Source organism: Clinocottus analis, unplaced genomic scaffold (assembly GCF_023055335.1).
Source record: "Clinocottus analis isolate CAN_PGR_092001 unplaced genomic scaffold, fCliAna1.0.p SCAF_8, whole genome shotgun sequence".
In the NCBI taxonomy this organism is placed as follows: Eukaryota; Metazoa; Chordata; class Actinopteri; order Perciformes; family Cottidae; genus Clinocottus; species Clinocottus analis.
The window spans coordinates 5,488,002-5,501,576 of NW_027176240.1; the positions used below are offsets into that span (position 1 = coordinate 5,488,002).

The 13,575-nt window shown below is 41.0% G+C and overlaps 1 protein-coding gene across 1 annotated transcript; it reads left to right on the forward strand.

The window, feature by feature from the left end:
* The first annotated feature begins 1,181 nt into the window (after positions 1 to 1,181).
* perp (p53 apoptosis effector related to pmp22) lies at positions 1,182 to 12,279 on the forward strand. Its single transcript, XM_068568798.1, has 3 exons — positions 1,182 to 1,616; positions 7,618 to 7,758; positions 10,419 to 12,279. Exons 1-3 carry the CDS (start codon positions 1,412 to 1,414, stop codon positions 10,628 to 10,630), a joined length of 558 nt encoding a protein of 185 aa, XP_068424899.1. The 5' UTR covers positions 1,182 to 1,411; the 3' UTR covers positions 10,631 to 12,279.
* Positions 12,280 to 13,575: the final 1,296 nt, after the last annotated feature.

Consider the following 13,575-nt stretch of genomic DNA (forward strand, 5'->3'; position numbering starts at 1 on the left):
GGCCCAGCAGGGGTCCCTCTTGTGTAAGCACAGCACGGATATTTGGGGCATCATGGCGGCCTTGTTCTTCCTAGACGGGCCTTTCCTTCTGGTCAGGCTCATCATCATGACTTACTTAAGGAACGTCGGCCATGCTGGTATTCTTCACCGTCACAGCTCACAGTTGCTTCTCTCAATATTAAAGTGAAAATCCAACTTTGTGCTGCTTGTATTGTCTACATCTACACACACAGACTACTGTCTCCCCATGGTGGACATCAGAGTATACACACCCACATTTATTTCTCACAAAAGCAACCACTTTATATGCCAACATAAATAAAAACTATAAAGTGTATTGGGACAAATTAAAACACAAGAATAAATTAAATATGGGTGAGTAAAGTGTTTTGTGTCTGCAGATAACAGTGTCAGCAGCATTATTTACATTGTGTTACTTTCTTTTTTAGTTTTCTTTATTTAACACAATGAGAGGGAGATCACCGACATAGTTTGTGTTATTTTATTCAACCCATATAAAAAAAAGGTAAGAAATCATAGAATCAGTGTCAAATATTAAAATACCTACGCACATTGACAAGTACTAAATGATTCATTCCCCAGTTTATTTCTAAGAGCTTTCAAATCGGCTCAATTGAAGTAATATTGAAACAAATAACATACAAATTAATTAACATTCTGGTGGATTTGATTTAATGATCACATATTGAACCACAGAAGGATCAAATAGCCATGCTGGTATTGAAACATGGCAAGAACAAGAAGTCAATATATCTCTGATTGATTTGGTGAAGAATGTCTCTGAGCCTTTATTGTAAAGAACTGAAGAAACACAATAATTATTAACTACTGTTACTGTAACATACCATAACTTTAACATCCTGTGGTCATTGTATGTACTGCATTATCTCACCAACTTTCTCATTTCTCTTGTTTTCTACCTTTCCTCTCACACCCCGCCCCCTCACTGTCCCTCACAGCCACCTGTTCAGATCCCAAAACCTTAGACAATCACCAACTTTACTATTCTAACAAGTCGTTGCTTGTCATCAGGAATCAGGTTAAACAGGCGCCACAACAGTTGCAGTTTTCTCTCTCTCTCTCCTTCTGTTCTGGCTGTAATATGACACCGTGAATGGGGCTGGGCCTGATTCAGCTTCTACAGCACGGACAAGCCCAGCCCTTCAGGTCCCGGAACAGGTTGCGTGACACACTCGGGTGGGGCTTTTTTTTTTTTGTTATCTGGAAAGCTGTCCACACCACACCTATAGACGGACACTCATTGCGCAAAGACGCACAAGGACACTACATAACCCCTCGGACCGCACCGCGCTCGCCTCACACAGCTCGCGCTCCTCTCTCTCTCTCTCTCTCTCTCTTCCACCCGCTCCGCACACTACGCTCGTCGGTCATGTTTCGCTGCGGGATCGCCTACCCTCGGTGCAGGTGGATCGTGCCCCTGCTGCTGCTCTTCGCCATTATTTTTGACATTATCGCCATCGCGGCCACGTCGGGATGGGTCGAGGACGAGGACGCCAAATCCCACTACGCCAGTATGTGGGAGGAGTGCCGAGGCAGGAACGACAACTGGGACTGCAGGTCGCTCATGGACTTCTGTAAGTGTCCGCTTCCTCTCCATTACACACGGCGCAGGTCCCGCGGAACAATAGGACGACAGCGAATAAGGGGAAAATGGGGGATAAGATAACGCAGCGAGGGACACGGTGTGGTTTTGTGTATGCGTCGCTGGGGTGTTAACGTCAACATTCATGTCTTGTAACTTGAAGGACTCGGCCCCTAAATACAACACCAAAGTCCCGGCGGAAGGGGGGAAGTGAAAGGAGGGGTGGTGGAGAGAGAGGCCTACAACTCTCTCTCAGACAGGCGGACTGAACTTTGGCCTTAACTATTCACTCGCATTTTTTTTGTTTTTGATCATTCCCAGCTTGAGAAAATGCCAGAGGAATGAGGGAGGTTTCATGCTGTAAATTAAGCGTGACAGCCTTTTTGTTCTAGTTAACTTCGACTTTGACTTGTTTTTTTAAAGTTTACTTGTGTAGCTCAGTAACACAGACAGTGTCTCGGGCCATCAGCATCAAAGGCTCCAAGGTAGAAAACTAGACGAAACCTTTTAGAGAAGCAAATTAAATACAGCAGCCACCCCCTACTCATATTGTAGAGTAAGCCATTTGTGAGGAAATACAATGAAAGAAAAGTATTTAATATGACACCTGTCTGTCAAAATAGTTTCAGTAATGAGGTCTAAAAGTTCTCCAATGGAACAGATTATTAAGGCGGCTCCCCCTAAAAACAACCACTGCCAGGACATACGGCACGTTTTCTTCTTGAATCTGATTTTATTATACACAGAGATTTAATACGGGCAGCAGATCGATGTCTTTTCTGATTTATTTTAATAACACGCTGGATACAATCTTGTGAAACTGACTGTGGCAGCACATTCCCAGCCAGCAGACCAGAAGTCAGGAAGTCTTCCGTCGCTGTGTTCAAGCTTTACTCGATCAAACTATTGTTTCTAAAGGCAAGCAGACAGAACATGTATGCTGCTACTACATCTGCGTATGATTTACCTCGCTGACACCAATACAAGACTACCACAGCGCTATTTCTTACTAGAACAACGACTTCTGATAATACCACTAACAATAACAATATCCCAGATATCTGTTGTTGTGAGAAGAACAGAGGGTTTTTTTTAAACCGAGCCTAGTCTGTATGATTTGGCTTAGGACCAAACGCTCAGCAAGTTTTTACACGACAAACTCCCAACAAGGCCTCAGGCAGATTTAGAATATGATAACTTGTTTGTGACCTACTCCCCTGAAAGAGCGAGTGAGAAAAAGATGTAAGGATGTCGGTCGGTCTGTCTGCCTGTCAGACGCGTTAACACAAATATGGATATTTATAGACAAGGTGTTGATGAGATTTTCCTCCAGCGCAGGGGTCCAAGCGAAGACTGAAGGAATCTCTGACACACACACTCTGAAAGTGTGTTGACCAAAAACTGTGAACACAGCAGACTTCTGTTCTCCCACTCTCCTCCTCCTCAGGTTGTATTTGTGTTATTCCACACCCACACGGAACAACAAAGACGGCACTGTTGCTTTTATCAGACTCTGTGGACGTCGGCTAGAGAAGCTAAACGGCACGTAGCTCCATACGGAGACATGGTCGATGGTGTGAAAGCTTCCGTCAGAGCTCCAATGAGCCACATTCCTGACCATAACAGGGTTTCCTTTGATGGCCGCTGTGAACATAGTTTTCAGTCAGTGCGACATAACCTGAGCGCTAACCTGTCGAATCCCCAGGCAAAGGGAGCCTCGGTTAACAAGCCCATCAATTATTAAATCAATTATCTGACATGGTGCAATGTGGAACTGCAATGATTAGTTATGGATTACCAAAACAACATTTTGATTAATTTATGAATTAAAAATATAAAACGGCAAAGTTTTGATGGTTCTCAAATGTGAGAATTTGCTGCTTTTGAAATTAATTGTTGGTGTTTTTGCACTGTTTGACAGACATATCCTTTGGACTCTTAACTTTGACTGGTATTGTAATTTATTGCTGTTTTAAATTAATTTAAGATTAATAGAGAAAGTGGTCATGACTTGCAGCCCTGGTGCAATGACCTCTATGTGTTTATAACAGAAAACGAGAGTCGTAATCGTTGTTGGTGAACATCCTTATTCATGGCAAGTGACTTGTCATATCTAGATGGAACTTCCAAAACTTCTATTTCTGTCTGTGTGTGTGTGTGTGTGTGTGTGTGTGTGTGTGTGTGTGTGTGTGTGTGTGTGTGTGTGTGTGTGTGTGTGTGTGTTGGTTTGATGAAGTCCAGACCTTTACTTTCTCCACTCCATCTTGGCAATTATGAGTGGGAACTAAAGAGGCAAAAACACACACTTTTGTATTTAATTCCCATAATGCAAGTGTTATTTCCTTCAGCTTCTGGCCTACTTTGTAGTTTCAGATTGAGTAGTTTCGACTGAACTGCTCTGAACAGCAGGACTGAAGTTGTCCAGCAGATGCCAGAGAACCTCTGGCTGGATCTCTAGATTTTTTTCTGTAAGGTTCCTCTGAGCGTTCTTGAGTTATACTTCTGGTCCAAACACTTGTGGGGATATGTTGGGGAACTGAAAACGGAGGAAACAAGCATGACAAAGGGCAGTGGGGAATATTGGCTTCGGACCAAACGCACTCCCCCTATTTGTGTGGAAGCGACAACTCTCCTGTGAACCACAGGAGTAAACATGTACTCATGTTTTGGCATGAGCGCATAAAAAAAAATAAAAAAAAGCAGCGTGAAACTTAGATAATTACCAGTTAAAATGAGTCATAGCTGAAGGGAAGGGCGATGTGATGGTAAATACCAATCAACCAATATACCAAAGAAGTGCCGGAGAGACGGCTTTTTAGCAACATTTTATTTTTAGCGGATTATTGCATAGATGCAATGAAACGCATTGATTTAGGTTACTGGATTACCTATCCTTTTCAAGACAACTTCTTTTTTGATTAATGCATTAAATACCGCAGCGACTGTGGCTCACTGCCCGTCTTTAAATTATAGAATCGATGGTTTGAGCCCCGGCGCCGCTCGGCATGTCGATTTGTCCTTGAGCAAGACACTTAACCCTGAATTGCTCCACGTTGATGTGTCTACGGTGTAGAGAAAAATAACGCTCTGGATAAAAGCGGCAGCTAAATGAAATGTAATGTAATATAAATTAGCCAATTTAACTTCTTGAACCCTGATCCTAAAAACTGCTGCAAACTTTCATAGGAGATGTTATCGATCTCACGTAGGGATGGCCGATATGGAGAAAATTAGATATCATCTTATTTATGACTAAAGACCTCTGTATAATAAATGCAACAATATTGTATTGTTGGCCATTGGTGCTTTCACAGAATAAAAACACGATGATGTTTTTGTTGGATAATCATCAGTAATATAGATATGATGACTTCAATGTGTTAAAAGCGAAAAATAAAACAGTTTTCCGAAAAATCCCATCACCTGCAGTGCAGCCCTTTAAACCAGGAAAAGACGACACTTGTGTCGTATATCAATATTACAATATCCAAAACTTAAAACAATATCGTTAATTTACAGTAAATGACATAACTCACTTTCCAGCACCTTTTACCATTGACTTCCAGTCATATGATGGTAAACTGAAAGGTATGAGTATGAATTCAAACATTGGTACTGTTCTCCCAGCACCAGTAGCAGCTGGCTTCCATTAAAAATGCTTTGCAAGAAAGCGCAGGGTGTCGAGTTGATCTGCCTGTCTGGAAGCCCTTTTTCTAAGAGGTTTGATGAATATTGTTCGTGATAAGACTCAGACGGAACGTTTTCCCCCCCAAAAAACCTCCCCAGTTGTAGAACAAACACATTTTGAAATGCCTTTAGGCCGAAGTGTGAGACTCAGTGCATTGTTGAATTCGTCGGAGCCTTTTAGTAAAGCTGCATTCAAGAACACGTTCCTGTGTCTTTTTATAGTCACAGTTTAAAAGTGAGGGAGTGTAGCCTGATCTCTTATGTTTTGATCAGAAAAGGAAAACAGACGTTGAACAGCTGCATGGCGTTGAGTATGAGTGAATGGGACGGGCACACACACACACACACACACACACACACACACAGACGTTTTCACCTTGTTAAGTATTAATTGCAGAATGTTCCCTAAAACAGAAACATGGCATGAAGACAAATCATGATAGAGAACACTGTCGCACATGAAGAATATTGTATTTGAAGGCAACAAGTTGAGCACCTTTCTGCCTTTGTTTCATTTTAACTTTATAGTGTGTGGAAGTAATCCAAACACTCATGTCCTCATGCACTTTCTAAATAAGCTCAAATGAATAAGAATAAACAGTACAGATGATGAATTATCCCACAGTGTCACAAAACCACAGAATGCAGGAATGTGAATATAATTGTGTTTTTTGCATGTTTAAATTTTGGAAGAACAACAACCTTATGTTGCAAAAAGGACAGTTCACCCCAGAATCCCAGATACGTAGGTTTCCTCCTGCTAAGTGCTGTTTATGTCTGTCTAGATTGGTTTCCTAGTTTTGGAGATATCGGCCACAGTTGTGAGCAGTTTCAGGAAGAGAATATTTATTTTGAACCATGGTTCCAACATAAAACTGATCCCGACAAGGCCTGTGCATCATCTTAAGTAACCGGGTCATGGTTTCTGGATTTATTTGTGACGTTATAAACCCCACAAGCTGAGTGCCATATCGTCTAATTATATTGGAGAGAAGGCAGACATTTCCCAAACTAGGCAACTGACCCCAAAACAATCTATATTGGTAAAATACATATTTTTGGGGGAGCTGTCGCTTTTCAAATGACTGAATCTTCAGTGAGGTTGCATGAGATGATTTCCATTAGAACTGCTGGCTACTTCAATACACATGGGACTAAGTCATAGCGCAAGTACCGGACCTTTGCATGAGGACATTTTCTCAAACTGGACCTTGTTGAACATTAGTTTAATACCCCTGATTTACATGTTGTGTTGGACAGGCTAATCTGGGAGAGGTTAAAACAAACCACAGTTAAGTGTTTTCTGTGTGTTTGCGCATGTTTTTTTTCTTGAGTTAACTGAGTTTATTTAGTTTATTTAATTTCTTATACGCCGAATCACAAAGTAACTATCTGATTCCATGAAGGCTCTCAGTAGCTTTTGCTTCCTGCGTTTTCTGGGGAAGAAATTAAACCTGTTGAACTCGTCAGGTGTGTGTGTGTGTGTGTGTCAGTTTGTGCACGGTGAGAGGAACACCTCAGGCTGAGGCAGGTAGAGAATGACCTGAGCACACAGGTGTGTGAATAATTTAGGGTGTTGGCTGATCCAGTAACAGCGTATTGGGTGTAACTGCATGTTGAGAAGGCACTCAGTGGGCTCGGCTGTAGTCTTACCACATAAAAAAAATGATCTGCTTTTTGTTTGTTTGATTAAGAGACCGTTTAAATGATGATATTTGACCTCTGTGTGTAAAGCTTAATGTATCAACAGCTTTTCATTTAAACCTGTTCAGGACACTAATAAAATGGGAAAGAGATGCTTACCTCAGATTATTTCACACGGCAAAACCTTCTTTTTCATTTAGCAGCAACTTCCACTGAAGCGTGTTTTTTATTCCCTGTCATGTGTTTTACGAAGTGTGAATGGCCTCTGAGACTGTATCAGTACGACACGTTCCTTTTGATTAAAGATTTCTGCAGAACATAGCTGAGTGACAAAGCGATAGAAAGTGCTGTTCAGGGAGTTGAGGTGGTTTGTGTAGCAAGTTGACAGAATGGGGGTAAAGGGGAGACTTTTTAGGATATTAACTGTAAACAAAAATACCACTCAAAGAACAAACCAAGTCTGCTTGCACCTCTCGCTGTTAAAAACGAAATACTTGTTCCACGTAAACATTCTGTTCATCACAGGAAGTAACACAAAAAAATATAAAAGTGTTCAATTCCGAAATTCTCAATAATGTCCCGACTTTAACAGGTTTTTCTCTGAGTATTTCCATTTGTGAACATGTAACTAATTAGTGTGCTTGTTTGTGTTGATTCCTCAGCTTGGGCCCAGGCAGTGGCTGCTCTGATGATCATCGGCCTCATCATCCTCATCATCGCCTTCATCATCTCCTGCGTGGCTCTGTGCTGTTCGCTCAACATCACTCTTCTGCCTCTCATTGGAGTTTTGTTGATCATTGTTGGTAAGATACTCACACATGCAAACATCATACGTTTCGGCAAATGAGACTACTTTTGACATTTGGACATATTTTAATTGCACTTTGTGAGAGAATAAAGTAATACGGTACAACTTGGGCCGCCTGACTGCTAGGGGTGCGAATCACCAGAGGTCCCACGATACGATATCGACACGATACTTAAGTCCCGAAGCGATATTATCACGATACCGCAATATGTTGAGTATTGCGATTCATTAGCTTTTTTGCAACCACAAATTGTCCCCAAACGAAAGCTTTGTCAACAAAACACATTGATTTTACTTATCTAAATGATTAAATAAAAGATCGATACTTGGCTTCCGTGTATCGATAAAATATCGGCACGCAAAATATCGCGATACTATTCTATATCGAGTTTTTCCCTCACCTCTACTGACTGCACCAAAATGACCAATCACTCAACTAATCCACTAAGATTTATCTCGTCAATTAGTCGTTTTTTATGATTCTTTTCATTCTTATTGACTTATTTCTGGAAAACCTATGAGCACATCGCTGTCAAACACAAGATTTAAAGCGGTGATTCTTTGTGGAGAAACTCAGTTTTACAGCTCAGTTGATTAAATCAACAAAGTGTTTAGTCGACAAAATGATATGAGTGTGAGTTGAGTAAGAAGTTTTTTGGTCGAAGAGAGCCCTGCTGACTAAATAACAACACTTAAAAGCTGAACTGGGACCGATGACAACAGAGACGCTTCAGGTCCTACTGGTAGGAACATGTTGATGCTTTCATGTTTAACAGTTTCACAATTGAACTGCAATTTGAAGCAGCGGCCTCAGGGCGATGGTTATATTAAATTACTTAACACTGGTCTTCATTTTACAATTTTGAGATATGACTGCCTCACAGTTTTCATTGGGACTACTCTTTACTGAATGAAATAGTCCCTTCACAGAAAGGTCTGGCGTTTACTCTGATTGGACGGGACATTGTTTCTAGTCGGACATCTCCATATTGAATTATTCAATACTATGATGTAATGACCCACACGAACAAATATGTTTCACCTAAATGGTGTTATTGGCGGCATACATCTCAAAGCCTCGGTAATGTGCAATAACCTAATTATGATTTGAATCAGGGAGTATTAAAAGAATCTGTAAACAATTTACATAGTTTTAAAAAAACATTTTGATTGTATAAAAAAGGTTTATTAGCATCAGATCCGTCTGAGTGTCAAGTGAGAATGTTCTGGTCATCATCATGGTGGTATAATTTGGGGGATTTTCTGAACCTACATATTGAAATCAAAATGTTTTCAACAAGACCATGTGATCGGTAGTTCAGTGTCACGCATTGATCAGCGTTTATGATTGTCTCGATACATAAAATAAATACAGATTCCCATTAAATATGACAAATGAATCCTAAAAGTCATTGAGGTTGTTAAGACTGAGAGGGAGTGTGAGCCATCAAGGCGAGGCAGAGAGACAAAGGTTACGAGATTGTCTGAGAACAGAGGAGTGGAACAGGGGAGCCAGAAAAAAAAGTCAAGCTTTCTTTAGAAAGGATATTTAAGTGGGTGTGATTTAAAGGAGGAAAAACCAAACCTCATTACCAAAGAGAAGGGTTGAACACTGTGATGTGTCACGGTTTGACGTGGGAAGGAGGAGAGGGGCGTCAGAAACAAAGGGAGCGCAGGAAGCAGAAAGTGAAGTGAGACGTTTTTCTACGGAATTGAGGGACGGGCGATGTTTTGCTGTGAGCAGAGGAACAGCTGGAAGTTGACATGACTGACTCACCCCACAGAGAGTCTGAGCAGGAGAACGGGGCGGAGCCAGACAAAGACACGCACACAATGATGCATACAGCCTCTCACCGACGGGTGAAACTGGCAACTGAATTCACAGCAATTGTGATGTTGGGTTTAAAAAATGTGCCGGAGGGAGTTGGAACTGTGTTTGTTTCAAACTGCTGTAGCTCCAGAGCAATTTGACACTTGGCTCCCCACATGTGGCACGAAATGACTCGTCAGTTCGTCAAAACCTGTGATCGCTACAGAATATGTACAGTGATGGATACCTCTTTTAATTCTTCGCAACTTGCTTTCCATACCATACTACATGAGCTGAAAGCAACGGCAGGAAAATGCATTCAGGATAGTTGAAACCGTTAATATGCATTGGAATAGTGAGCACTGTGAAGTGTCTGTTTCAAATGGACTAAAACAAGTTCACTACGGTCCTTCAGCTCCTGTGTCAGGTCTCTAGTATCGTACCCCTGGTCTCGCAGAGGCAAAAAAGCAGATGAAGTTCTTCAGAAATTCCATTATGTTTTTCACAAGAATATCTGATGAAGAGAACGATTTGTGTTGGGAAGAACTATCGCGCTTGAGTCACTGCCTGATACGGCTTTACTTGAGGGCGTAAAGAGTTACTGTCACAGAAAGTGCATCACAAGATAAATCGGTGTCTCACTTTTTGTGAGAGGCGACCATCAGCGCCCGTCTGCCACTGACTCACCTCGCGGTCACGGATATCGTTAAGTTGACGTAACTCTTACACGCTCTTGTGAAGGTATTTCCCACACCCTGCTGTTGGTGTTGCTGTATTTTCGTCCAACCGGCTGCACGGCTGATTTTTTTCTTTCTAAAAGGTCACCTCTCTTTGTCACCCTGCAGTGGTTATCCAGATCATCGCTCTCATCATCTACCCCGTCAAGTTCAACGAGGAGCTCTTCGAGGGCCACTATTACTACACCTGGGCCTACGGCTTCGGCTGGGGCGCCACCATCCTCTGCATCGGCTGTGCCGTCCTCTTCTGCTGCCTGCCACGCTACGAGGATGAGCTGTCCGGCCTGGCTAAGACCAAATACCTCTACTCCTCTGCCTAAACACTAAGCCACCACCCTCCAACCACCACCCACCTACCTGCTCACTAACAGACATTTCCACTCTGAGCTGGATCTGCGCTGGCCAATGAACATTTGGACACTGTACCATTTCACCAAAGATCCACGATGGCTCAGTTCAGTTCGGTTAGATTTGGCTCGGCGCTTCTTCCTGGAAGTGGACTGTAATTGGATGTCGCATCTGCTTTAATGTACAAACCTTCATTATAGTTCTTCATCATAAAAAGAAATCAAATGTTTTTTACCATTCTGCATTCGAGTGAGACCTCTTCCTCGTTTTACCTGGACTTTTTACCAGTAATTCTCAATGCAACATCACCCAAGTGCACTTAACCCAAAGGAATTAATAGTGTGTAAAGCATAGCTTTAGCCTGATTTATATTTTAGAACTACCTTGGTAGAAGAGAAGTTTGGACTAAAACTTGCACAGGATTTAAAAGGAATCATTAATCATATATTTGGTTTTGTCCCATGTGTTACAGTTAGTTTTTCGCCGTTCTTCAACGTGTCTTTTATTCTGTATGTGGTTGTGCGTGCGGTAAGAAGGAAGCAAAGGCTTGGATTCAGTAGCTGAATGTAATGTACACATATGGAAATGTGGTTTAACAGACATGTTTGCATGTTTTTATGATTTATAATTCTTATCTGCTGTCTCCAGAGTTTAATATTCTTACGTACTACCAAATGGGTTTCACTGTGGGAGTTTGCTGTGCTGTCTTTGTATCTGTTCTGAGCACTACTAATACTCTTGTTGAGTAGACACTGTCTGACATTTTATTTACTTTGCTGTAGTTGTTTCATGTCTGTCACTCTAAACTGGAAGAAAATTCAGATTAATTTCAATGAATCTGGATAATTTCTCGTGAAAATTAAAAAAACAAACCTGTCCAAATGTTGTATTAAAGGGACCAATATCAACTCAGAATTTCCTTTTTCATGTCTTGTTGCCTCAAAGTAGAGAGTGCATCCAGAGAGAAGACTTCCTTTGAGGGATTAAAAGAGGACCAATCATGTATATTCTTGAAGCCCTCATTAGATTTGATCTTCTAGCTTAACGGCCGGTTTGATGAGGCGCTGAGACCAAGGTGTACAATCTGCTGACATACTGTGTGTAGAACCGGTGCCTTAGCCTCTTCGGTGTTGTGTTTATGAATGTCCTATCAAACTGATCAGTCTGGTTGTACTGACTATGTCTAATCCCCGTCAACAGTTAAATTTCTCTCCATGCCGAGAGCAAATTAGTACCCAGACCAAGTTATATTTTTTCTATTACATGAAAGAGTTCTGAGGAAAAGATAATTTGACTGTTCAATCAAGAGTCAAAGTCCATAACCATCCGGCTTGAAGTCCTGCAAGTTATTTACTCTGAAAATTGCCACGTAAATAAAGTAACTGACCCGATACTGAGAATCGGTGCAGGTGAGGAAAAAAACAAACATGCTTTTACTCATAGGTGCCAGTTTTTCAGACATTAATCACTATATGGGTATATAATGTACAATAGAGAATGTATTATTATGAACTTTCACCCACTTCTGGAAATCACTCGGCTGTTTCTCTGCTGTAGTATGAATTAAGTGTTTTGGCAGTCTACGTGTTTTTATGCAATAAAAATTTTTTTTTTATTTGAAGCGGTTACATTTTCTGATTTATTTCACACCACAGTGTTAATGTTTGTTTGGGGGGATAAAGAGGAAAAGGATAAAGTACATATATTGTCCAATGTTTTTTTTTTTAACGTTTCAAATTCTTATCTCTAACTTTAACAAGCAATAAAGATGATCAGATTTATAAATGGCCAATGTAAATGTATATAAAACTAGGGGAATGTACTTGTGTTTCTAAACTGATCCAAATATGCAAGTTTGAGTTTATTTAAAATGTCAGTCAGGCTGTGCAGAAAATCCAGTTGCAACCTGAATGCAAATGATGTTCCTGTGTCAGTGTTTGTACTTAGACTCATATTTGGTTGTCAACGCACACACACACAGGCTTACAGAGAAGCGTAGTTGATAAACAACACACAGATGTGAGTCATGAATGTACGACATGCACACACACACCCAGAGGGCCACACCCTGGGACTCGACTGAGCCTATGTGGGAATTAGACTTTGCTCAGCATGTCCTGACAGCTCTGGTTTCTCTGTGAAAGAGTGTGGAGAGAAGACATGCTCAAGAGGGGGGGAGGGAAGAGATGACATGAGGGTGAGAAATGCAGTGTGAGGGAGTGGAGGAAGACAGCAAGAGAAAGTCAATGAAAGACTGTGAGGGAGGGAAGTATGAAGTTAAAGGAGGGAAAACACAGCAATAACAAGATAGGCCCTTCATTTGAGTAATTACTTTTCACCCCATGATATGTTTTTGTGTGTCACGTCTCATTTTACATTAACTCGGAAAACTGATGCTCCATTGTTCTCTCTTCGAATGACTAACATGTTGAAGCATGTCTTAACTTCAAGTGTGTACGATAATATTTGCCTCTACACACTCTCCACATACATTAAAAACATCGTCTCATGAAATATTTCACAAAACCACCTTAAACATGAGGATTTACATTATATTTCTCCACATAATCTACAGGAATGAGTGAATGTTCACGCCAATCAATAAAGTGCTGTGACTCTGATAAAGTTGCCTCCTGCCTGCCCTGTGGAGGGGGGGGGGGGGCGTGGCCTCCTGATTACAACTCACCTCACCTGCTCAAGCAACCAAGCTGCCTTCAATCTAGTAATTACTACAGTATTTTAATGTTGTAGCTGGTTGAGGTCGTGTCATTATAGGAAAGGTAGAAAGAAAAATGCATTTCTGCCACCCACACAAGTTTAGAATATATATATATGTATATATATATGTATATGTATATATATATATGTATATATGTATATGTATATGTATATGTATATACATATATATATATATATA

What these genes read in the sequence shown, in the direction of transcription:
- perp (XM_068568798.1), top strand. Translation starts at nt 1,412, where the DNA reads ATGTTTCGCTGCGGGATCGCCTACCCTCGGTGCAGGTGGATCGTGCCC. An exon ending in CAGGTCGCTCATGGACTTCT is followed by an intron (nt 1,617 to 7,617) that starts GTAAGTGTCCGC and finishes TTGATTCCTCAG; the next exon opens with CTTGGGCCCAGGCAGTGGCT. An exon ending in AGTTTTGTTGATCATTGTTG is followed by an intron (nt 7,759 to 10,418) that starts GTAAGATACTCA and finishes GTCACCCTGCAG; the next exon opens with TGGTTATCCAGATCATCGCT.